The sequence below is a fragment of the Eptesicus fuscus genome, chromosome 4, assembly GCF_027574615.1.
Source record: "Eptesicus fuscus isolate TK198812 chromosome 4, DD_ASM_mEF_20220401, whole genome shotgun sequence".
NCBI lineage: Eukaryota > Metazoa > Chordata > Mammalia > Chiroptera > Vespertilionidae > Eptesicus > Eptesicus fuscus.
Window position 1 is genome coordinate 111332670 of NC_072476.1, and position 25287 is coordinate 111357956.

General features: G+C 53.1%; 1 protein-coding gene across 1 annotated transcript in view; it reads left to right on the forward strand.

Annotated features, from left to right (window-relative positions):
* The window catches only part of ITGA2 (integrin subunit alpha 2), a 73817-nt gene that overhangs the window by 6160 nt on the left and 42370 nt on the right, over positions 1-25287 (forward strand). The window contains exons 2-6 of the mRNA XM_054714328.1: positions 11471-11591; positions 17940-18049; positions 20362-20453; positions 24356-24470; positions 24613-24740. Coding sequence (XP_054570303.1) covers positions 11471-11591; positions 17940-18049; positions 20362-20453; positions 24356-24470; positions 24613-24740 — 566 coding nt within the window. The remainder of the gene's footprint in view (positions 1-11470; positions 11592-17939; positions 18050-20361; positions 20454-24355; positions 24471-24612; positions 24741-25287) is intronic.

The window sequence follows — 25287 nt, forward strand, 5'->3', positions numbered from 1 at the left end:
GTTAGGAGGCACATCACCAGGTGTAGGTCGGGGGCTGGGATGGCTGCCACTCTATTGCAACCGCAATGTGACATCATGAGGGTGAAGCGCAGACCTGCCCTCGGGCAAAGACGGGAAGAATGTGGTCCTTGAGAGTGTCCTTGAGTTTTGGACTTTGGACCTCTGGGTGTCTTAAAAACCTTCCATCTAATTTAAAAGGTAGTTGTGTTTTCGTTATGTGGCTGTATTGCCTATGCTTATAACCTGCAGAGGCAACCTAAGTCTCTGTAATGTAATAGATGTCCTATCACATAGATGTCCAATTGCTAACAAATGGTACAAAACGAAGCATTGACCTCGGGATGGAGACAACCGCGGGGACACGCTGAGGTAGGAAGCGGGGAAGAGGCTTCCTGGGAGGGAAGGAGCCATCAGGACTCCCATCCTCTGCCAAGGGCTCAGGCCAAGGGCCCAGGCCTCCCCTGCCCCGGGAGCTGAGTGACGATGGGATACCCAAGGTGCAGAGCTCCGCGGCCACGGGTGGGACCCACGTGTCCGGTTCCAGGGCCGGATGTTCCAGATGCTCGCCGAGGAAGGATCAGGTCCTTGCGCCTGGACCACGGAGAGTGAGGGCTGAGAGGTTAGCGGGCGCCTGGCTATGAAGGGCCTTGTGAACCACAGCAAGGACCTGGGTTTTCATCCTGAGGATGGTGGGAGGCTGTGAGTGACGTGACTTACGCAGGCGAGTGACGTGACCCGATGGCTCCTTGGGCAGATCGCCCTGGCGGCAGGGAAGATGGCGGGTGGAAGGGAGAGGCTGAGCGGCGGGCACAGACCATGGAGAGAAGAACGGGCTCTGGGTTTAGTTTTGGCTTAGTGCACCCACAGAGAGATGGTGGTCAGCACGGAGAGTGGCCATGGGAAGACTGCAGGGGGCAGAGTGGAAAGACATTAAGGAGGAACGGGCGGACTTGGTGATGGAGTTACCAGGGTGGCAGCGAGCGAGGGAGGAGTATGACTGAGCGAAGCCCAGGTTTCCCACGTGGACGCTCCGTGGGCTGCGGCTTACTGAGACAGGAGTGCTGAGGAGGGCAGGTGAGGGGAAGAGATGGCCAGGTGAGCTTGACAGGTGAATGTGAGACATCAGGGGGACGCCTCTGGTTAGTGGGCAGTTACATATGCAGGGGCGAGGGACCGACACGGCTGGAATGTAGGCGTCCAGGGAGGAACTGAAGAATGGAGTTGATGAGTCCAGCACAGAGGCCAAAAGAGGCCGTGATCAGAACTCAGGAAGCAGCTCAGGGGCTGGGTGGGGGGAGCAGGTGCTGTGAGAACAGATACTGGGGAGACCAGATGCTGGGGAGCAGGTGCAGGGGGAGCAGGTGCTGGGGGAGCAGGTTCTGGGGGAGCAGGTGCTGGGGGAGCAGGTGCAGGGGGAGCAGGTGCTGGGGGAGCAGGTTCAAGGGGAGCAGGTGCAGGGGAGAGGAAGGCAGAGCTATGGGACTAGGCACCTCCCACTCTCCAGGTGGCTGCTTGGTTGACGGGGAAGCTGCTGTACGCGTTGTTTGGGAACATACCTTGCTAAGGTAGTTGTGATGAATGAGCTCGGTGCAGTTTTGGGGCTGCAAATCTCTAACACAGTCCACTTCTGGTGGTAAGTTAATGTCACTGCTTTAATCACATTTTCCTGAAACAGGAAGCTCTCTCAGCTGTAGATATGTTCTCAGGTTCCGTGTTTAGCTCCTTATTTCTATCCAGTATAATAAGGACCCTCAGAAACCGTAGTCCTGGTGGCATGGAGAGTTGGTGTTGGCTTTGAGAGGTTCTGGTAGTAAAACAGGAAAGCCTTTTATTCTGTGTAACTCTGGTGTTTCGAGGCATTTTAAAACATTTTCATTAATCTTATAAATCAGAAAACAAACTAATGTCTATTCCTAACTTTGTTAAAGTTCTAATCAGTTTAAAGTGCTTATATTCCGGCGTTGTACCCAGCCTCTGCCTGCAGTTCTGATGTGTGCAAATGTTTACTAACCAGGGAGAAATTGAGCTGCACAGTTGACTAATACTATATGTCTGCAGAATATTGGGGCTGCTAATACTTCTCAGATGTATTTTTCTTCCTTTCTTCTTTTAAGAGAGTTGTCCAGAAGTTCTATTGCCCAGCTGTTCACAGGAACTGCGGTTCTGTCGGGACAATTCCATGTCGTTAGTGACGAGGGACGGTTTTCCCGCAGAAGCCATGTGTGACAGGGAGCCTCCTGTTCCCCGGAGCCCCGAGAGAGAGTGATGGGCGCTGTGCCGTCCGCGTGCAGGTTATTTCACTGCCTTTTAAAAGCACAAGCAAAGCTACTGGCCCGCGATGCTTTGGCCATTGGCAGTTGTCATTCCCCCATGCACTGGGCGGTGGCCTCTGTCTGCCTTTGTGGGGCCTGAGCCCATTTTCCCGGGAACCCGGGGGACATGCGGAGGCTGGCGTGGGTGGTCCACTGGGATAACTCTATTCCAAACTGCTCCCCAGTCCCCGCAGGCCCTCCATCCACATGGCTTCTTGGACGCCTGTTGGAATAGGACACTGAACCTCCGGACTGTGTAACCTTGGCAGAGCCATATTCCGAGAGCCAGCACATCTATATATATAAAAGCTAAGCGACCGAACAACTGGTCAACCTATTGCTATGATGCACACTGACCACCAGGGGCTTTCCCCCTGGTGGTCAGTGTGCTCCCACAGCCAACCTCCCACGGCCGGCCAACCTCCCACAGTCCCTCCCCCCACCTAGCTGGCCCCCGATTAGCCCGATCAGGACTGGGCAAGATGGGCCCGATTGGCCCTGATTGCCGGCCAGACCAAGGGACCCCACCCGTGCACGAATTCGTGCACCGGGCCTCTAGTAGAATAATAATCGGCATCGTTGTCTGTGTACGTAACATTGTTCCCTGGGAGGAAAAGAAAGGCAAGCTGAGCCCTGGGAATTGGGAGACCTGTATGTGATCTTTGTGGGTTTCCTTTCAGTGCAAAAATGTAATCAATAGTTCGAATAAAAAGTCTTAATGCAAATTGAAAGGTGATTAAAGAAGTCACGTACGTAAACGCCGTAGTGTTTAGTCCGTCGGGGCTGCTGTGACAGACAGCATAGCCTGGGTGGCGTAGACACACAGCCCTTATGCTCACAGTGCTGGGCGCTGAGAGGGCCCCGTGTGTGCCAGCATGGTCCCTTCCAGTGAGAGCCCTCCTCCCAGGCCACGTGCCTGTTGCCGTGGCCTCCTCTGTGGGACGGGTTGGGGTCCCTTGGGACCCTCCACTGTAAGGCACTGGTCCCTTTCCTGGGCGAAGCCTTACCCAAAGGCCTCGTCCTAATGTCACCCACCGTCTGCCGGGTGAGCATCTCAGCACAGGAAGCCGGGGACACGCATTCAGACCGTCGCACGTCGGAATGCAGAAACCCTGTGTTGCGACAGCATTTACTTTTTGCCCCAAATAATCAGGCTTTCCTGTATGCGAGCCCTTTTACCATTCTTGTTTTGTTGTGGTTCAGGAGATCCAGCCTTCGCCCTGTTAAGAGCACAGCACAGCCGGCCGGCTGGCTCCGTGGTTGAGTGTCAGCCTAGGAACCAGGAGGTCACGGTTCGATTCCCATCAGGGCACATGCCCGGTTGCAGGCTCGATCCCCAGTGTGGGGCGTGCAGGAGGCAGCCGATCCATGATTCTCTCTCATCACGGATGTTTCTATCTCTCTCTCCCTGTCCCTTCCTCTTGGAAATAAATTAAAAAAAAAAAAAAAAGGAGCACAGGGCCTGGTCTCTCCCCTGGGTCCGGGTTCTGTCTCCGTGAGGTGCAGGCGAGCCCCCAGCCCCCCGTCTGCACATTACTCAAGCCTCAGTTTCCCAGAGGCTCGTGCGCCCGGAAGCCTTCCCACCCCTGGCCCCACTGAGGTGACGTGCTCACGAGGACCCTTGTGTGGTGATGGCCCCCTCCGTCACGTCAGGGGCCCACACTCCTGTAGACTGTGATGCCGAGGAGGCAGGGCCGCGCCTTCCTTGCTTGCGCTGTGGGGCATGGGGACAGCTGCAGGGACACAGGTCAGAGGCCCATCTGCTGCGGGGATGCCAAGCCGAGAACTCCTTTCCAAATAGGACGTGCAAAAGCCCTCTACCAGCCAGGCAGTGTGAAGGCGCTAAACTATTCTTCCAGTTGATTCCTCCCCACTTGAGAGGGTGTGTGTGCTTTTGTCAAGTTCCTCCTTTGTCTAGAAGGGTCTAGCCAGGGCAGCTCGGTAGACAGGGGACAAGGTGACGAGAAGGATCGGGGCAGTGCAGAGGTATCTACCCTCCCTCTTCCGATCCCTCTTCTGTCCTCATAATGTAGCCCCATCACTTACCTTCAGCGTGACCCCCACCGAGTGCTCCCTAAGATCACCGCCCCCCGCCTGTCACCGTATTCCCAGGACCCAGGATAGAGTGAGCGCCCAGAAAATAATCGGCAAAAAAAAAAAGTTGGCATAAAAATAAACTAGAATTCAGATAACTGGGAGGTAAATTGAAACACTAAACTTGATTAATAATTTCAGTTGATAATAATTTCACTTTTCTTTATAAAGCAGGAACTTTTAATATTTTTCTAGAAAAAAATGACACATGCCACATATTCATCTTAATAGGAAACGTTTCCGTCTCTTCCCTCTGTTATCTGTGAGTGTACCTGCTGTTTCACGGACAGACTCCCCGTGGACAGGAAAGTCCGTGGCGCACTTGCCCTCACTCGCTATCTTTCGTGTGCGTTTCCTGCGGCCTCAGGCCTCAGGCCTGAACTTTGCGTTGCTGCATCCTGCCTGGCTTAGCCATTGTCTGCTGGCGGGATATGTAGGCTGTTTCCTGTGGGTTTTGTCCCTGCTGTCCATCAGGCTATAAATATCCTCCACGGGAGCCTCTTCCTTCTTCCCTCTCCCGGAGAGGCACCCCTGGCCCGAGACGCAGCGCCTCCCAGCCCTGGTTGCAGGGTGCTCGGCGTCTCATCAGCGGTGTGTGTACCTCGCTCATCAATGGGAGATTTTAATTCACTTTTTGTGGTTATTTTATTTTTTTACTCTTTGTGGTTTGATGGATGTAAAATGGTGCTTCGTATTTAATTTAGTTCTTATTCTTTCTATTGCTCAGCGTACATTATTTATGTTACCATTTAAAAATGTCTACCTTTTCCCCCCAGTGGTTGAGTGTTGACCTATGAACCAGGAGGTCATGATTCAATTCCCGGTTAGGGCACATGCCCGGGTTGCAGGCTTGGTCTCCACGTGGGGCGTGCCGGAGGTAGCTGATCTCTCCCATCATTGATGTTTCTATCTCTCCCTCTCCTTATCTCTCTGAAATCAATAAAAGTATTATTGAAAAAAAATCAATAAAATATATTTAAAAAATTAAAATTAAAAAAAAATGACACGCAAAACAAAGACTTTTAAAAAAGAATCACATTGTTCTTTATTTCTTAACTAGAGGTCCAGTGCATGAAATTCATGCACGGGGAGGACCCACAGCCCAACCTGCCCCCTCTCACAGTCCAGGAGCCCTCAGGGGATGTCCCACTGACACTCTGCGGGAGGCGACCAGCTGATCAGGGGAAGACGCAACCCCGTCACCCCACTGCTGCAGCCACTGCCGGCCGCCGCAGCCACCAAGGTGTTTTCATCAACACAGACTCCAGTCCCTTCACCACGAAAAAATGACAACTTTCTTTAGGCATTTTCAAGATGTGTCTTCCATAGGATATGACATTTCTTTCTTTCTTTTTTTATTATCCTCACCTGAGTATATTTTCCCATTGATATTTAGAGAGCGTGGAAGAGAGAGGGAAAGACAGAGAGAAACATCAATGTGAGAGGGACACTTTGATTGGTTGCCTCCTGCGTGAGTCCTGGCCAGGGAGGAGCCTGCAACCTAGGTACATGCCCTTGATCAGAATCAAACCTGGACCCTACAGTCTGCAGACTGAGGATCTATCCACTGAGCCAAACTGGCTAAGGCAGGATATGACGTTTCTTAGCCCCTCCAGCCTCAGACCTTCATTTTTTCCTCCAGGAGTGATGTGGAAAAACCCTAGATCACCTTCTTGGATTCTTATTACCCAAGTTACCAAGAACACTGCCAGTGGCATACCAGGAGCTTAGCCAATGAGCGGTCAGGAAAGGTGTTTCCTCTGCAGCTCACACGCAGAAGTGGGACTGCTGGTGCGCTGTCTCCCAGCAGGGGCGGGTCCCCCTGTGCGTTGTGTCTCTGCTCCAGGCCCGGGCCCCCCAGTGTGTCGCGTCTCCACTCCATGCCCATCTGCGCGCACAGCCTCCTCCTGAGCCAGTTGTGACTGTTACGTCGTCCCGGCTAATTTGCATATCACCTCTCTCTCTCTCTCTCTCTCTCTCTCTCTCTATATATATATATATATATATATAGGCCAGCTGGAGGGAGGGGCTGTGGTTGCAGTTGGCCAGCCGGCCCCGCCCCCTGATCGAACTCCCGGTCGAGGGGACAATTTGCATATTAGCCTTTTATTATCCTGTATAATAACTAGAGGCCTGGTGAATGAAAATTCATGCACTGGAGGGGGGTCCCTTGCCAAGCCTGCCCCCCTCACAGTCCGGGAGCCCTCAGGGGCGGGAGGCAACCCAGCGATCAGGGGAAGGCGACGCCCCCATCACACCTCTGTTACTGCCACTGCCAGCAGCGCAAGCCTTGCCCGGCCCTGGTTACCTGAGCCTCAGGGGACCTCAGGCCATGCTCCCCACCCCGGCGCCAGGCTGGGGGACCTCGGGCTGTGCCGCCCGGTGGGGCAGGGGACCTGAGGCTGCGCCCCCCCCCCCCCACCCAGCAGGGCTTGACAAGGGTGGGACTGGCCAGGTCTGCATCTAGCCCAATGGGGGGCGGGTCCCAGCCAGGTCTGGGTTTCGCGCGATTTTGAGGCACATGTGGGTGGCGGGGACTTGACTCTGGGTCCCGTGGTGAGCCCCAGACTCTGACAGGAGGAAGGTTTTCATATACATTTTACTAATTTTCTTTCATCTCTGACACTTCTATTATAGAGAGAGGGCAAATAGCAATATTAAATTATTTCCTCTAATGAATCCCCTTTTAATGTGCATGAATTTTGTGCACCGGGCCACTAGTATAGGATAGGATGGAACACGGGGAATGCCCCACCTCTGGTCCAGAAGCGGCCGTGAGGACTGCTCTGTGTGAGTGGTTCTGCCCTTCCTTAAAGCCCTGAAGCCGTAACCCAGGCATCGGGCCCAGACCCTTCTCATCGTGTGGTCTCCCCAGTAGCCTGCACTTCCTAAGTCAGTGATGGGCAACCTTTTGAGCTTGGTGTGTCAAACTTCGCCAAAAAACTGAGCATAACTCGGGTAGTGTGTCACTTTATTTCGCAAATGTTTCATCCTCAGGAGCAGCAAATGTTTCATCCTCAGCATGCGGCCGCCTCAGTGGCCACGTGTCATCAGAAATGGCTACGCGTGTCAGTGCTGACACGCGTGTCATAGGTTCGCCATCACTGTCCTAAGTGTAGTTGCTCTATTTTGAGAGGAGGGAGGGGCCTTCCACACGACTTCTGCTTTATCTGCTCTGTCGTCCTCTCCGTGGAAACAGTGCCACTGACGATGGGTTCCTGCGGTCTGTGTGCGAGTGATCTAACGGACCGTGACCGCGTCCCGCTGCCCCGTGTTCTGGGGGAGGATGAGCTGCCATGCAGAGTTTGCAGGCTGTTTTCTCAGTTTCAGGGTCTGAGTAACCCCACTTCCTGCTGCTGTGGCTTCCCGGGGGGTCCGCGGTTTGATAATGTTCCCTGGCTTTTGTGGTGTGCGCACCGGGGATGACTCAGCAAAAGGCCGCGAGGCCGCATCCTCTGGTCCATCCCTCGGTCTCGGGAGCTTCCGTGGAAACTGACCCGGGATAGTGGGGCGTTAGAGGGGAAGGTGCTGCGCCTTTTAACATTTCTCAGGGAGACGTCTGCGGCCCTCAGGAGCGCACGGTGATGCTGATAGTAAAACAGAGAGAGGTCTTCCTCCTGCCCATCCTTCGCGGGGCACGGGGTTGAGAGTGTTCTGAGCGTGGTCCGAGCACAGTGAGGTGGGCGCCTGCACAGTCTACCCGCGGGTGAGAGAGCAGAGGCTCCTACGGGGGGGACGTGCCCGGGGCAGGCGATTCTTCGCACGGTGATCCACTGTGGGTCTTGCCCAGTACAAGGATTTTTTTCAGTTTAAAGAAACGCTGCCCTCGGTGGTGTGGCTCAGTGGACAGAGCGTCGGCCTGTGGACTGTAGGGTCCCGGATTCGATTCTGGTCAAGGGCACGTACCTGGGTTGCAGGCTCTTGCCCTGGTCAGGGCACAGGCAACCAATGGATGTGTCTCTCTCACATTCATGCTTCTCTCTCTCTCTCTCTCCCCCCTCCCTTCCACTCTCTCTAAGAATCAATGGGAAAATACCCTTGGGGAGGATGAACAAAGAAAGAAATGCTTGTACTTGAGGCAGCTCCTGCCACCCCATCGCCCCAAATACAGTGTCTTCCTTTCAGGGCTCTTCTGCGTTGGATGAAAACAAGTTCAATGTTCACTAGAGTTCTAAACAGACAGTAAAGTGTGTACGTTTGTGTACACGTATGTATGTGTCCCTTTGCTCCTTTAATTTCTCCCTTTGGCCAGAAATGGCTGTGCTGTGCCTGTTGCACCGTCGTATTTGGAAACAGGTAACTTGTTTCCTAGGTTCCCAGACCCATGAGCGGCGGGGGGGGGGGGGGGGGGGGGGAGGGAAACTTTCCCAGGACAGGTCCCAGCTGGCCTCTCCAGGACCTGGTTGGTGAGAGCCTGTCTCCTGGGAACCTCACTGTCCCCTGAGAGCGGCCCCCTGTGTCTGGTTACCGCTGCCCCTTCCTGCTGCCCTGTGGTGCCCAGCTCGCTGCTCCCGCCAACGCCCCTGAAGCGTCTGAGGCCCAGTTCCCACCGGGCACCGGGGAAGGCGCTCCATCTCCTTCAGGCAGTGACACCTGTGCCCGCGCTGACCCAGAGAGTCCTCCTTAGAGAGTGTGTGTGCACACACACACACATACACACACACACACACACGGACACACCCACACGCACACATGCACATACACGCACACATACACACCCACCCACCCACACATGCACAAACACCCACATGCACACGCGCACGCACACACACACACACGGGGACACACACACGCACACATGCACATACACACACACATACACACCCACCCACACACACATGCACAAACACCCACACATGCACACACACACACACACGCACCCACACACACACACGAATGCACACGCACGCACGCACACACACACACATTATACACACACAGATATAATGAAATGTAGCTGCTAGGTGATAAAATGAGCTCCATCGTGATTCCATGTCACTGCCCGCTCTGCCAGGGTCTAATTAACAGGGAGAATGAGGTCGTTACATACACAGTCCTGTGTGGTCTTTCCAGCACCAGATATTTTAAAAGGGGGGAGCGGTTCGACATCACCCCGAGCTTTCTCTGGTACGTCAGAGCATCGGAGACACGTTCCAGCAGCATTTCCGAGTTTGCACCTTGGGGTGACGGTGAACGGGCTATTGGAACACCAGGTTTCTGAATGTCCGTTCCGGGTTCTTTGATTAACTCGTGACTTCGTTTTCTTTTGCAATTTATTTCCTCCAAAGTACAAATGGCCAGGGCAGACCTGTGTGGGGTTGCTGCAGAGCATTTCTGGAGTATTCTCTGCTCTTCTCTCCCTGGAAGCACGCATTTCTGCAAACCCATGAGCTGCACTCTAGAGTGAACAGGTCCACGGAACTGGGAGAGGTACTGCTCTCCGTCCCAGGGCATTGTGGGTGACTGACTGCCTTACTCCTTTGGAGGCTGCTCCCAGAAGTGCGCAGGCGCAGTGGGGCCAGGCTTCCCTCCGTGATGTTTGTACCTGAAACACCAGACATGAAATGCCATGCACTTCCAGTGTGCCCGGAAAGGGGGTATTCCTTTGTGACAACACCTCTTAATGGAACTTCGATGTCGGTGTTAAGGAGTTCAGTCTGCCTTCGGTGAAGGACAGGGTGGAGGACAGGGTGAGGGGCAGGGTGGAGGAAAGGGTAGAGGACAGGGTGAGGGGAAGGTTGGAGGACAGGGTGGAGGACAGGGTGAAGGACAGGGTGAGGGGCAGGGTGAGGGACAGGGTGAAGGACAGGGTGGAGGACAGGGTGGAGGACAGGGTGAGGGACAGGGTGAGGGACAGGGTGAAGGGCAGGATGGAGGACAGGGTGAAGGACAGGGTAGAGGACAGGGTGAAGGACAGGGTGGAGGACAGGGTAGAGGACAGGGTGAAGGACAGGGTGAGGGACAGGGTGAAGGGCAGGATGGAGGACAGGGTGAAGGACAGGGTGAAGGGCAGGGTGAGGGAGAGGGTGAGGGATAGGGTGAGGGGCAGGGTGAGGGGAAGGGTGGAAGACAGGATGGAGGACAGGGTGAGGGGCAGGGTGGAGGGCAGGGTGAGGGACAGGGTGAGGGACAGGGTGAGGGAAAGGGTGGAAGACAGGATGGAGGACAGGGTGAGGGACAGGGTGAGGGGCAGGGTGAGGAACAGGATGGAGAACAGGATGGAGGGCAGCTGACATTAATGCTCTTGGTGCAGAATCTACCAGACTCTCTCCCCTCATTCCCTTTCCATTAGAAAGCAGGGTTTTTCAAATCTGCTTCATCCTTCCTGGTCTTTGTCGTTTTTGAAAGTGATGATCGTTCCTTGAGTGTCAGAAAGAAGTCTCCAAAAGCAAAACCACCTGTGATGATTCCCTCTGCATTTTCCTCCTCAATGAGGATCTCTTCTTGGAAGGCATGGCACGGTTTTCCAGGAGCTGTGGTTTTTCTACCTTCTTCGATGTGTCAGCGCGTTTTCAGTAGACGTTTCATAGACGCCATGTCAAGATCTCCAGGGAGATTGAGCAGATAGGAGACAGGCCAGCCCTGCAGGGGGCGGGAGGCTTCGTCTCTTTCTGTTAGAGGACAATGAGGACTGGGTCACAGAAATCCCTGGAGGGGACTGGGTTAGAGGCCAGCCTCCTGTGGCAGAGTCCTGTGCTCAAACCCTCTCCTCACTCTCCTCACCTTCCACCTGTGAGACTCGCTTATCTCCGGGAGCGTCCGAGATCTCTGGAAAACAGAGGTGCTCTCAGCAGCCATCTCTCAGGGCTGCTTGTGAAGATGTATGAGATAATGAATCATGAATATAAAGTACTAAGCATGATGCCACTACTTTATATTCTTCGAGAGCTGATAACTCTCAGGGCCCCAAGTAAATGGCTAAAAGCAGTAGCTGCTGTTTCTTGGCAAACTGATGAGGAGAAGCATTATGTCGAGCAAGTTGTTTTTAGAGTGGCCGTGGGGAATTCTGTTACAGATTATATTCACAGGTGGCACACGGGCCACGTCTTTGTTCTCCTCGCTAGGCATCTTGCGTTGCTGTGTGGCATACAACGTGGGCCTCCCAGAAGCGAGGATATTCTCCGGTCCTTCCGATGCCCAGTTTGGCTACTCGGTGCAGCAGCTCATCCACCCAAAAGGCAACTGGTAAGAACACTCTCTTCTTCGTTATTTCAATAAAAAACACGAAATACATTTAATACTGGACGGCAATTGCTTGTTCCAGTGGGATCATGACTATTTACTGATGAGGAGGCCTCAACCATCTTTAAATGAAGGAGTTTTCTCTGAGAGTTGATAACTCTCAGATTGCTAATTGATGGAATTGATAGTGCTATTCATTTTCTCTACATATGCCATAGCAAATTCATAATACCAGTCTTGGCACTTAATAGAAGATGATAGATAGATAGGTTAGACAGATGATAGATAGATAGATAGAGATAGATAGATAGATAGATAGATAGATGATAGAAGATAGATAGATGATGATAGATAGATAGATAGATGATAGAAGATAGATAGAAGATAGATGATAGATAGATGATAGGTATAGATATATAGATGGGTAGATAGATAGATGATAGATAGAGGGATGATAGATCGATAGATAGATAGATAGATGATAGATAGATGGATAGATAGATAGATAGATAGATGATAGATGATAGAGGGATGATAGATCGATAGATAGAAGATAGATGATAGATAGATAGATAGATAGATGATAGATAGATGATAGATGATAGATAGATAATAGGTAGATTTATGTCCATTTCTTTGTCTGTAAGCTGGTCTTGTTGAGTTTGTAACCGTTCAGTAGCCAATGCGGCCGCAGGGCATTGCCAGGGGCTAGACTAGTTCCCTAAATTGTCTCCTTCGTCAAGGCTCTGTCTCCTGGTTTCCTTCTACATCAGCCTCCCCTGCTGGTGGGAGAAGAGTCCATCCGCCCAGTTACCAAGGCGCTTGCTCTAGTGCACTTGGCATCTTTCATTTTCCCAGAACGGCCCTGTGTGCTTGTAGTGCTGGGCAATGATTACCTTTGCCAACCATGGGCCATTTATATCCAGCCGCCTTCATGGACATGGAAATCTACGCCCCCTGCTGGTTTCCGCTTCCCCTGGTAATTATGAAAATAGACTCAGATGATTCTGAAGGTTGTCTTTGGGCAGAAGAGCTGTGGGTGCACTCCGGCCGGAGCTGCTGCCCCCTGGTGGGCAGGAGTCCTGCACGGAGCCTCACCCGCTGGGGCCGCACAGGACTCCCTGGAGCTTCCCAGCCAGGGTCTTTGCAGTGATTAAAGGGGCCGCTGTGGGCTGTCGCATAACAGCTACAATCCACCCCCTCCTTTCCTGGGTGAGCTTCCGGTGGGTGCTCTAGAAGAGAATTCAAAGGAACGTTTAGCATCCAGTGTTCACATTTTGGAGCAGGGCTGTCTGTGACGGGGACGAGATGAAGCGGTCACTGGGGAGGGTAGTGGGTCTCTGAAGGCCGTGGAGGAGGCGAATCGTGAGCTAGTCTCTGGGGTGGCGGTGAAGAGGCTGCGGAAGAGCAGTCCCTGATGCCAGGAGCCTCGGGAAGGAATGCGGTGGCAGAGAGTCTGCCAGCCTGAAGGGTCAGAACAGTCTGGTTGGACACCAGAGCCAATGAGAGCAATTACTGTCATCATTGGGGCGGGGGGCGGGGGAGAGAGAGGAGAGAGAATACCTCTAACAAGTATCTACTTATGCTTTGAGAACCATAAACCGTAGGAAGCTACAAAGACACACAGACGTTGTGGTTGGAGTAGTTTGACCTTGGAATGTAGAGAGACACTTGCTGGCGCCGATGTTACAGCTCCATCCCTGCTCTGCCCTGACTGCAGACGCCTGTCACGCCTCTCTCTAGTGCCTGATGGACAGACACACAGAGTGCGCTGGGCTGTGAGGAGCAGCTGATTCCTGCACCAGCCGCCCAGCAGCCGAGGCTCCAAGTCCCAACCCCTCTCCCCTCTCCCCTCCCCATGTCTCCTCAGGGCCAGTCCTGTCGGCCCTCCCCCCAGACACCGTGCCCGCAGCCCGCTTCTCCCCAGGGCCTCTCGGGTGCTGCCCAGCAGCCTCTCAGCACCTCCTCCCTCTCCTCCCTGGAGCCAGAGGGAACTTTTCAAACAGGAGTCCAGTCGGCACTGCCAGGGCAGGTGCCCCCGAGCAGAGCCCTGAGCGCCCGTCCCCTGTGAACCTGTGGCCTGCGTGCTCACTCGGCTCGTCCCCCATGGGAGTTCAAGCGCAGTGACGCGATCCTTATCGCACACAATGCACGGGGCGGGGGCGGGGGCGGGGGGTGGTCAGGTCGCTTCCTGGGAGCTCGGGGAGACACACTGGGCTGTTTGTCTTCCCCAAGGCCTCCCCCAGAACAGGCTGAGCTCATGCTATGCCTCAGCGACGTGAGCCCGGGGCAGCCGCTCTGGACGGGGCCTGCCTGGCCAGCCGGGTATTTCCCGCTGCAGGAATAGTCCCTTGTTCCCGAGACGCTCCTGCGGAAAAGGCGACGAGAATGAACTTGTGTCCCGGCCCCAAACACCCATCTCTGTGTGAGCTTACATCACGGTTTTAACTTAGAATTAAGGAGACAGGTAACTACGCTTCCTGTGTGTTGTAAATATAATGGACTGTCTGCAGCAGATTTTAGATAAATACTAAGGAGGAGGCATTCAGCTCTAGAGCAGACCGCAGACTGGCATATAGGATGTTGGCATAACAATGCCCGGTGTTCATCGGGTATTCTTTCTTCTCCAGACGCAGAATACTCCTGATGCCTCTGAGAGCTTTGTGCAGCCATTGCCCCCTTTACAAACGAGGGGACGCAGACACAGGCTCAGGAGTTTCGCTAAGCGGACAGAGCTAATACAGTAGGTCCTCGGGTTACGTCGGAGATCCGTTCCTACGGGTGACGTAGCGATTTTCGCCGTAAGCTGGAACCCACCTACATAAACACTCACAGGGAGCACATACACAGCAGTAATGAAGTGAAACAGTAAAAAAAAGTTAAAAGAAAGATAACAATTCCTGACCTTTACTTGTGGTAAATAAATAATAAAAAACATAAAGCACATATGTACATATGTTGAAATGACAGAACTTTTTTTTTTTTATAAATAAACTAGAGGCCTGGTGCATGAAAATTCATGCACTGGATGGGGGTCTCTCAGCCTGGCCTGCCCCCTCTCACAGTCTGGGAGCCCTTAGGGGTGGAAGGCGACCCAGTGATCAGGGGAAGGCGACGCCCCATCATACCTCTGCTGCTGCCACTGCCGGCAGCGCAAGCCTTGGCCAGCCCTGGTTACCTGAGCCTCGGGCGGCCCTGGGTGGCTGGGAGGCTGAGGGGACTGAGTGCCACCATCTTGTGGCTTTGGACACTGCCATCTTTGAGGGCGTGGCAGTCAATTAGCATATTCCCTCCTTATTGGCTGTGGGCATTGCCATATTTGAGGGCAGGGCAGCAATTAGCATATTCCCTCCTTATTGGCTGTGGGCACTGCCATCTTTGAGGGCAGGGCAGCAATTAGCATATTCCCTCCTTATTGGCTGTGGGCACTGCCATCTTTGAGGGCGGGGCAGTCAATTAGCATATTCCCTCTTTATTAGATAGGATGGGAGATGGCGACGTAAACACGAAATGACGTACATCAAGTCCACGTAACCTGAGGACTGCCTATAAAGAACAAATCTGGGGTAGATGAGTGTAAATAGAGATAAAATGTTTTAAATGCACCTGTATTTTTAAAAATATATTTTTATTGATTTAAGAGAGGAAGGGAGAGGGAGAGAGAGATAGAAAAATCAATGATGAGAGAGAATCATTAATTGGCTGCCTCCCGTAGGCCCCACACTGGGGATCGAGCCCGCAACCCGGGCAGGTGCCCTGACCTGATTCATGGGACTGTGCTCAACCACTGAGCAGCACCAGCCGGGCGTGGCCAGGAGGTGTTGTCTGACGTATTCACCGAGGTCTCCCAGTGGCTGAATCAAGTCTGGCCACAGTAGGGTTGGCCCCATGTGCACCCTCCCGGGTGGACACGCCAGGGCACACCGTCCATGTGGGAGCAGTACCCCCGGAGCTGTGGACTGTGTCAGCCCCCGGGATCGCAATCAGCATTTGCCGAATCTAAGCAGACACGCTCTGGCCTAAGGACCTCTGTCATCCTCCCTGGGAACTCGCTAGCACGAAGGGGACCCTGGGGAGTGTAGAGACTCGCAGACCAAGGGCAGGCTGGGTATGAAACAACCTCGACCACCTTAAACTTAAACACTGTTTACCGACCTGACAAGGGATTTCAGCATCCAGGGGGGTGGGCGAACCGCTCTGTTCTGGAACTCTCCATAATCACTATTTTGCCACGAGGTAATTGGCCGGTGAGTGCTATTTTGGGCAGGCCTGGAGGGGTGCCAGCTCCCTGCAGAGGCGCTCCCAGGCCGGGCCTCCGCTGCCGTTGTTCTGCCTGCGCTGGGGTGCAGTCCACGCCTGGCAGAGGCTCGGCCACCCCCGCAGGGTCCCCCCACCCGCTTATCCTGTCCCGATGCCGTCCCACCCTCTCCTAGCCTGCCTCCTCCTCTCCAGTTGTCACCTGAAATCCTGGGGGTAACTACACCAGCCTCCCTCCTCTTCCTGTCCGTGGACTGAGGAATGTCGTGATTCCCTCCAGGATAATTCTGTCAGCCCAGTAAGCGGGGAGACTTACCACTGACCCATTAAGGGTCTCTCACATGCTCCGTTCTTCCTGTTCCCAGGATGCCCTGGTTCCCTCCGCTAAGAATGCCGGCTGCCCCTCCACGCTCCGGCCAGCCTAGTATTTGTTCCAGAGGGAACTCGCCCACATCTTGTCGTGCATTTGTATTATTGGTTTAGCTGTCACGTATTTTACACAGCTTTACTAGATTAAGTGAACAGAAGTGTGCCTTGGGCTGTTTTTAAGCCACTGTAACACTTAGCCGGGGGCACCTGCTGTTTAATTGATAATGATAAATGTTTATACAAATAGCTTATGAAAGGATTTGTTTCCTAGACAGATACTCTAATCCTTTCCAACTTAGACAAAGAAAACACGTGGACTCAAAAATACTCCTCTTTCGTAGCAGGATGTTGCTGAGTAATTAAGCTGCTGCTCTGGTTTCTAAAACTTAGACTGTTGAGCCCGGCTGGTGTGGCTCAGTGGTGGAGCGTGGACCTATTAACCAGGAGGTGACACTTCTATTCAGTCAGGGCACGTGCCCGGGTTGTGGACTTGATCCCCAGGAGGGGGCGTGCAGGAGGCAGCCGGTCAGTGATTCTCTCTCATCATTGATGTTTCTATCTCTCTCCCTCTCCCTTCCTCTCTGAAATCAATAAAGGATATATATTGTTAATTAGACTATCGCATAGACTCTTCGGTCCGTTCTGCGTGGTGAGAAATGTTGGGTGAGGTGAGGGCTCTGCAGGGAAATCTAGTCTCTAGAGGAGAAGCTGCACGGGAAGTGAAACTAACCCGGGGAAGGTGAGCCCAGCCGCTGACCTCCACATCCTGCTTCCGGCTGTGAGCAGGGCTGCTCTGTAGTCTTTGCCAAAGACCCCCGTGTACAAACAATACACGTAACGCCATTGAGATCTGCCTCTGCTCCCCGCATAGCATGGAAGTTGTTAGGGCATAGAAGGTGCTCAACAAATGTGAGTTTTTGCTCTGGTTTTAATACCACTTCCTTCTTTTTTAAAAAAATACTTTTTTATTGATTTCAGAGAGGAAGGGAAAGGGAGAGAGACATCAATGATGAGAAAGAATCATTGATCGGCTGCCTTCCACACGCCCCACACTGGGGATCGAGCCTGCAACCCAGGCATGTGCCCTGACCAGGAATCGAACCTTGACCTCCTGGTTCACTGGTCGATGCTCAACCACTGAGCCACACCGGCCGGGCACCACTTCCTTCTTTAGAGTTGGGCTGACCAAGGGGATGGCCACGCCGCCCGTGGCTACCAGCACTGGGAATGTTCTGTGTCCGTATTGACATGTGCTCCAAGGAGGAGGTACACGGTGAATGTCAAAGACTTGCTGTGGGAAAACTAGAATGTCAGGTAGCTCATGGGTGATGCTCATGGGTGATGCTCATTCCGATTGCGTGCTAGTTTTGATGCATGGAGCTAAGTAAATATGCTGAAGTAATTTCACGTGTGGCTCTCTGTTTTATTCATGTGGCCGCTAGAAAATGAAACACCTGGCTGACACTGGGGCTTGTGTTATGTGCCCACTGCTCAGCTCTGCTCAGAGGCTCCCAGGGGGCGGGGCCAGACAGCGCCTTACAGGTCCCACCGGGCACCCTGAGGGGCAGAGCGGAGGGAAGAAGACCAGTTGATGGCTGAACAAATAGGACGAGTCACTCGTGAGAAATGGACATGGAGGGTGTCTCTCCACGGCGTTGCGGTCAGTGTTCTGTCAGAAGCGTTGGCTGCCGTCTCATAGCTAACGGAAAGAATTCCCGTTTGCAGGCTGCTGGTCGGCTCGCCGTGGAGTGGCTTCCCGGACAACCGCATGGGAGACGTGTACCGATGTCCTCTCCACCTGCCCACGGCCGCGTGCGAGAAGCTCAATCTGCAAGGTGAGCTGTGGGTGGCAACGCGGTTTTCACGGCGAGCAGAGCTGCTGTCACACACACGATGGAAAAGGACAAAACCGGTCACGGCTCTGTCTTAAAGGACTGCCAACAGCTTCCCTCGCCTTTCTCTTCTCGGTTGTATTGGCCCACTGGTAGCCAGACTTCCGACAGAGTGAGACCTGGTTTCCTGAGACGCGTGGGAATGGGCTGCCCCCTGGACCAGCCGCCCCCAGACGGGAGCCGGATCCCACCCGCGTTCAGGAGCATTTTCCTGATAATTTACAGAAATCTAAGGCTGCCCAAAGTCCCCTCTCTCTCCCCAAAATACACCCCATGAAGTACAGAGATGTCAGTCCTAAGGCTGATTCAGGGGTGCTGTGTCTGAATGACTCCATTCTGATAGAAACATTCACGACGTGGGGTGGCCTGGACTGGCTGGGATGGCTGTTTTAAGTACCCACATCTCAGATGCTTTCTATTAATGCACGGAGTCACTGACAGTTACTGGAAGCCTGAATGAGTCATGCTTCCGCCCAGCTCTTCCCGAGGCAAGTCACACGTTGCTCACTCCCTTCATCGTCATCAGTCCAAAGAGCCAGCACCCAGGGGTCACGGAGCCCCCAGGAACCGAGGCGTGGCGCGGCCGGCGGGGCTCAGTACCTGAGCATCTACCCAGGACCAGGAGGTCCCTGATTTGGTTCCCGCTCAGGGCACAGGCTCCGGCTGCGGGCCCGATCCCCAGTGCGGGGCGTGCAGGAGGCAGCCGATCCATGATTCCCTCTCGTCATGGATGTTTCTGTCTCTCGCTCCCTCTCCCTTCCTCTCTGACATCAATAAAAGCACATTTTTAAAAAAGAAGCCGTGGATTAGGGAAGCACGTGCTGTGGAAACCGAGGGAAGGGAGCGATTCAAACCAGTGGTGAAGGCTAGAGACGAGGGCGGCCGTTTCTGACCCATCTCCGTCTCCCTCACCCTTTCTGGACCTAGCGGGCGCTCAGTGACCCTGTTTTCAGTGACATGGGGTGAGTGCCCATAGGGCCCTTGGCTGGGGTGGAGGGCCATCTAGATCCGTGCTCTCCAGACATCTGCATAACCCCCCCCCCCCCCCCCACGCAGATACGTGTAAATGTAAAATTTCTAAAAATAAAACATATCCTGGGGTGAGTGCTCAGAAGTTTTATTCTAGCAGCCCAAGGTTTCATATTCCCTCTAGCTTTCAAACACTCACCTCTAAGGTATACATTTTATTTTTAAAAAATTATATATATGTACTGACGTATCGTCTTCCTAAATAAAAAAAAAAAAAAGCCACGCGCACCGGAGCTCCGCTGTTTGTCTCTGCGGAGGCCGTGAGACTCCCCGGCGGGAGCACAACCCAGCCGTGCGGAAGGGAGGGCGCAGGTTACCCGGGCTCAGGAGCACGTGGAGGTGAGCAGGGTCAGGGAGAGGAAGGGCACGCCATTTCCAGAGGTGCGTGGCGAGCAGGATTAGGGAAACAGACTTTCTGGCCCGGAGGAGACAGTGCTGTTCGTAGGGAGAGTGGAGGGAGGCGGTCAGAGGCGGGGACTGTCAGTCAAGGGCAGAGTGGAGCGGGTGGAACCCTCCCTGGTCCCTGGGCACTGACTCCCTCCTCCAAGAAACAAGGACAGGAGTTCCTGCAGGGCCTCCAGGAGCCCCGAGAGGCTGCGCTGCACTTCAGGCCTGACGTCTGCAGAGATGTGTTATGTGACCGGCTAGTCTCGGCTCTCCTTCTGAAGTCAGCTCACTGTTGCTTAAAGCCAGATTCAACTACATGGCATTCTTTTTAAAAATATATATTTTTAATGATTTCAGAGAGGAAGAGAAGAGAGAGAGAGAGAGAGAGAGAGAATTGATCGGCTGCCTCTTGCACGCCCCACACTGGGGATTGAGCCTGCAACCCGGGCATGTGCCCTGACCGGGAATCGAACCATGACCTCCTGGTTCCTAGGGCGATGCTCAACCCCTGAGCCACGCCGGCCGGGCCATATGGTCATTCTTCACGATGCTCTAGGATATTGTCTTTCTGGTGCGGAAGAAGCATGAGGTGGAGTGTCCGTGGCCTTGGGAAGAGCAGGGCTGGCAAACTGGAGACCAAAGCTGTGCTTTGCGTGGCCAGCGCTGCTTTCAGACTGTTCAATGGGAAGGCTCTCAGGTTCACCACCTCCAGATGGCACACGACAGTGACACTGAGCCCAACGCTACAGAGAAGCGGGCGCCGCGGGCCGTCTAACAGCCGAGCTCCTCCAGTTACAGAAACGCAGCAACGTAACCGCGCGCTCCCCTTCCCTTTGCAGCCTCCGTGAGCATCCCCAACGTGACGGAGATAAAAAGCAACATGAGCCTCGGCCTGACGCTCAGCAGGAACGCGGGCACCGGAGGGTTTCTCGTGAGTGTTCCCTCCTCACCCCCCATCCTCAACCCCCATCCTTCCCCGGGCGCGTGCGGTCAGCCCTCACCACCCCTCCGGGAAGCAGACCTGGGGGTTCACTGTGGGCGCGTGCTTTCTGCCGAGTCACGCTGTGTGGCTGTCCCCCCAAGGAGCTTCCTGTTGGTGCGCAGGCTTCTTAAGATCCTCGGCACAACCATTGCCCAGAATGTTCTGGAAAGGGGGAGTAGAGGAGCCTGGTCTCTGTTGATAACAGCAGAAGCCGGGGCTCCCCCCTGCGGGACCCCAGGCAGGTGCTGCGGATTGTGAAAGTAGGTCTCAGCTGGAAGGCACTTCTGCGTGTCATTTCCTCTGACCTCGCAGAGCTGGTGCCGTGCAGGCCGGCCCGGTCTCGCTTCTCATTTCCCGTCGGTGTTTCCTCGCGTTACTTCCTGGAACGAAGCCAGAGAGGAGGCCTTGCTGACAAGGCGCTGGGCCCGGGGCTGTTCCTGCCGTGCACATCCACGCGCACTGCGTGACGTGAGGGGGTGCCGGAGACACGTAAAGAACGCGGGGACTTTCTGAGAGAGGGAAGAATTTCTCAGCTCAGAACTAAGCCAAGAAATAACATGGGGAATGGTTGAAACGATTGGGCTCTATAAAAGGTGAAAACCATTGCACCACAGAAAGAGATGAAAGGCAAATAAAAACGCAGCTGTATTTCACATTCGCACCAGCCCTTACAGGTGTATCCGCCTTGTGTTGTCCTGTTAGAAGAGTCTTAGAAAGCTTACCTTTACCTTAGTTTTACCTGTGACCTGCTAACCGACAAGCCTACGTGTACAACTGGCTTCTTCTGAAAATTGAACCGATTTGAGCAATGTCATTCTACTTTCACCAGTAGACGTTAGTATTCAGACAGACTTTGTACCCCTAAGGCAGTGGTCGGCAAACTGTGGCTCGAGAGCCACATGTGGCTCTTTGGCCCCTTGAGTGTAGCTGTTCCACAAAATACCACGTGCGGGTGCGCACGTACAGTGCGATTGAAGGAGGACCCTAATTAAGTTAATAACAATGTACCTACCTATATAAGTTTAAGTTTAAAAAATTTGGCTCTCAAAAGAAATTTCAATCGTTGTACTGTTGATATTTGGCTCTGTGGACTAATGAGTTTGCCGACCACTGCCCTAAGGGAATCAGGTTTTGCTTATTATATGTGTTGCATCAATGCGTGGATGAATGTTGCAATGGATCGCCATGCTTTCTGATATTTTAAAGTCCTTATAATCGATCACCTTCACTTTTTTTTTTTTGCTTCTTTGTTTTTAAAGTTGAATAAATTCAGAAAGAGAAATATACTGAGACATGGGGATTATGGAATGTGCTTCAAAAGTTTTTAACCTGTAACTTCAGATGGAGGAAAATGAAGTTTCAAGAGAATTTGAGAGATTAATTTAGCCATGTGTCAAGGGAGGGAGGGAGGCAGGGAGGGAGGGAGGCAGGGAGGGAAGAAGAGAGAGAGAGCTGTGGGAGAGAGAAAAAAAGAAGAAGGAAAAAAAGCCAGTTTTCTTTACATACCTAAGAGATCAAAAATTTAAGATACTCTCAGGACTTCTGTGGAAAAGACAGACAATCATCACATTTTTTTTGAGCCTTCTTAAATTCTGGGCTTAAAGCAGGAATAGTTCTGGCATTGACAATTGGCACATTTGAATTTCAACTTCTTAGTGCTGTTTTCCTTTGCTTTAAATTTTTTTTTGGATACTTCATGAGTTATTATTTTTCAAGATGATTAGAAAAATCCAACTTGGGGATGGGGATCTAGGAATTAATGGTTGGTATCTATTATTTAGTAAATTACCTAAGGTATCCATTATGATTTTTCCTGTAATTGGCAAAATGAACTCGTTTTATAAGGAAAATCAACCTTGTTCTCTGAGCATGAAAAATGACCACAGCTGCTGCCTGCTCTCAACAATTAAACTGGGTCAAATGAATTTCCTTTTATTCTTCCAACTAGAGGCCCGGTGCATGAAATTCATGCACAGGGGAGGATGTGTGTGTGTGTGTGTGTGTGTGTGTGTGTGTGTGTCCCTCAGCCGAGCCTGCACCCTCTCCAATCTGGGATCCCTCTCACAATCCAGAACTAATCACCCCCTAACCACTCCCCTGCCAGTCTGATCGATGCCTAATTGCTCCCCTGCCAGCCCGATTGCCTCTAACTGCCCTCCCCTGCCAGCCTGGTTGCCCCCAACTGCCCTCCCCTGCAGGCCTGGTCGCCCCCAACTGCCCTCCCCTGCATGCCTGGTCACCCCCAACTGCCCTCCCCTGCCAGCCTGGTCATCCCTAACTGCCCTCCCCTGAAGGCCTGATTGCCCCCAACTGCCCTCCATTACAGGCCTGGTCCCTCCCAACTGCCCTCCCCTGCTGGCCTGATTGCCCACAACTGCCCTCTCCTGCCTGCCAGCCATCTTGTGGTGGCCATCTTGTGTCCACATGGGGGCGGCCATCTTTGACCACATGGGGCGGCCATCTTGTGTGTTGGAGTGGTGGTCAATTTGCATATTACCTCTTTATTATATAGGATGGCTTTTTGCAAGACCACACTTTTCGGTTCAGTTTTAATGATTGGTCCACAGCTTAATGGTGAGCTTTGTAGCCTCTTTATTAAGATCTTGACTGGATGTCCCTTCCCCGCTGTTTTCCATCTAATGATTTCCATAATGTCTGAGCAAGCATTTCCCGTGTGACTGACTCGGGAGGGCCTGGCACTCAGGGCTGGCTGGCGGGAAGTTGGGGGTTGGGCTGATGGGGGGACTCAGGGTGGAGCCCGGGGTGTGGGCCTGAAGGCCCGGCCAGCCTGGTGACTGCAGGTTTGGGGGAGTGGACATGGGCCCCGACGTCCTCAGAGAACTGAACAGAGGCAGCCCATGAACCTCATCTGCGGTTGTTTAGCAGAGTGGTTTTTGAAACTGGATTTTCACATGAAATCCGTCCTCTCTGACTCTCCTTGAGAATGTGGGTGGCCTGGCTGTCCCTGGGCGGAGCCGGGGTGTCCTGCCCCTGCGTGCGGGGTGACCTCCTCACACACCTTGGCCTCTGCCCCTGGCCCGAGCTCTCCTCTAGTTCCCTGCGGGGCCCTGGGGACGTGCGTTTGTGGTTTCTGCTGATACTCCACATGGAGGGGACAGGAGGAGCCCGCGTTCGGGAAAGACCAGGATAGGATGCTGCTGACAGCTCCCCCCCTTGCTGCTGGCCCAGCGCTGTTCTGGGTGTTTCATTCCTACAGACCCATGTAACCTTCACAACGACCTTCAAACAGGCGCCATGTTCATCTTCACTTTGCATGTGAAGCTTTGCGCTCACGTTCCTCCCGGGTGTCCCCTGGGATGGAAGCACCCCTTTCCTCTAGTTTGGTGGGTGACCTTGATGGGTGCCAGCGCCCCTCCTCCCGAAGCCTGCCCTTGGGCACAGCTCCTCCCTGCCGCTCCCTCCCTCCTGTCTGCCCTTCGCCCTGTACTCAGGCATTTTCTAAAATATGTTCTTTATTGTTGATAGTATCACAGATATCGCCCATTTTCTCTCCCTCCTTCCAGTTCCTACCCCCAACCCCAGGTCTCCACCATCTGATTGCCTGTGTCTATGGGCTGTGCCTATATATACGTTCTTTGGGGTATATCTTCTCATCCCCCCAACCCCACCTCAAGGTGTGTCCATCTGTTCCATGCATCGGGTCTTACTTTGTTGGTCAATTCATTTTGTTCATTAGGTTCCACAGACAATCAAAGGCATTTGGACTTGTTAATTCCACGCCTTGGCATCCCTAGGACTTGCAGAGGAACAGAGACGGTCTTGGGTCTCACGGATGGAGAGGTGGAGGTCTGATGGGTTCCATGTTCTGTCACTGTTCTCGTTTTTTTTAGACATGCGGCCCGCTGTGGGCTCAGCAGTGCGGAAGTCAGTATTACACGACTGGGGTTTGTTCCGACGTCAGCCCCGACTTTCAGCTCCTGGCCAGCTTCTCGCCGGCGGTGCAGAGTGAGTGAAGTGTGGCGGCGGGTCTGGGCGGTGCTGTCCATTAAAGGCAGGGAAACGTGTCAGCACCCCAACCCCTCGGCTCTAGGTCACCGCCTCATTTTTAGTGACTTTAGAAATCTGTTTCTCCTCTTCCCCTGTGTAGCCTGCACTTCCTTCATAGACGTGGTGGTTGTGTGCGATGAATCGAACAGTATCTACCCCTGGGTGGCGGTAAAGAACTTTCTGGAAAAATTTGTGCAAGGCCTGGATATAGGCCCCTCGAAGACACAGGTATGGACGTCAATAACACATACATTCACCCACAGCTTTCTTCTTGAGAAAACAGTGTTAGGTGTGAAGTCTTCCTCTGTGCCTTTGCCAGATCCCCAGGTGACTGCATTCAGTGCTGACCTGGAGAGTGAAATGCAGCTTGTGCTGCGTTGAGTTGTTCTGCGCATCACTTCGCCCACTGCTGGTCTTGGAGCTGGGATTCTGTTTCTGACATAGCGTCAGGCATGGGTCTAGCACCGTGGTCGGCAAACTGCGGCTCGCAAGCCACATGCGGCTCTTTGGCCCCTTGAGTGTGGCTCTTCCATAAAATGCCACGGCCTGGGCGAGTCTATTTTGAAGAAGTGGCATTAGAAGAAGTTTAAGTTTAAAAAATGTGGTTCTCAAAAGAAATTTCAATTGTTGTACTGTTGATATTTGGCTCTGTTGATGAATGAGTTTGCCGACCACTGGTCTAGCATTTTAATCCTCTTTAGTTGCTTACTTTTTCCATCCTCTAACTCATAAATTTATTCATATACTAGAGGCCTGGTGCACGAAATTCGTGCAC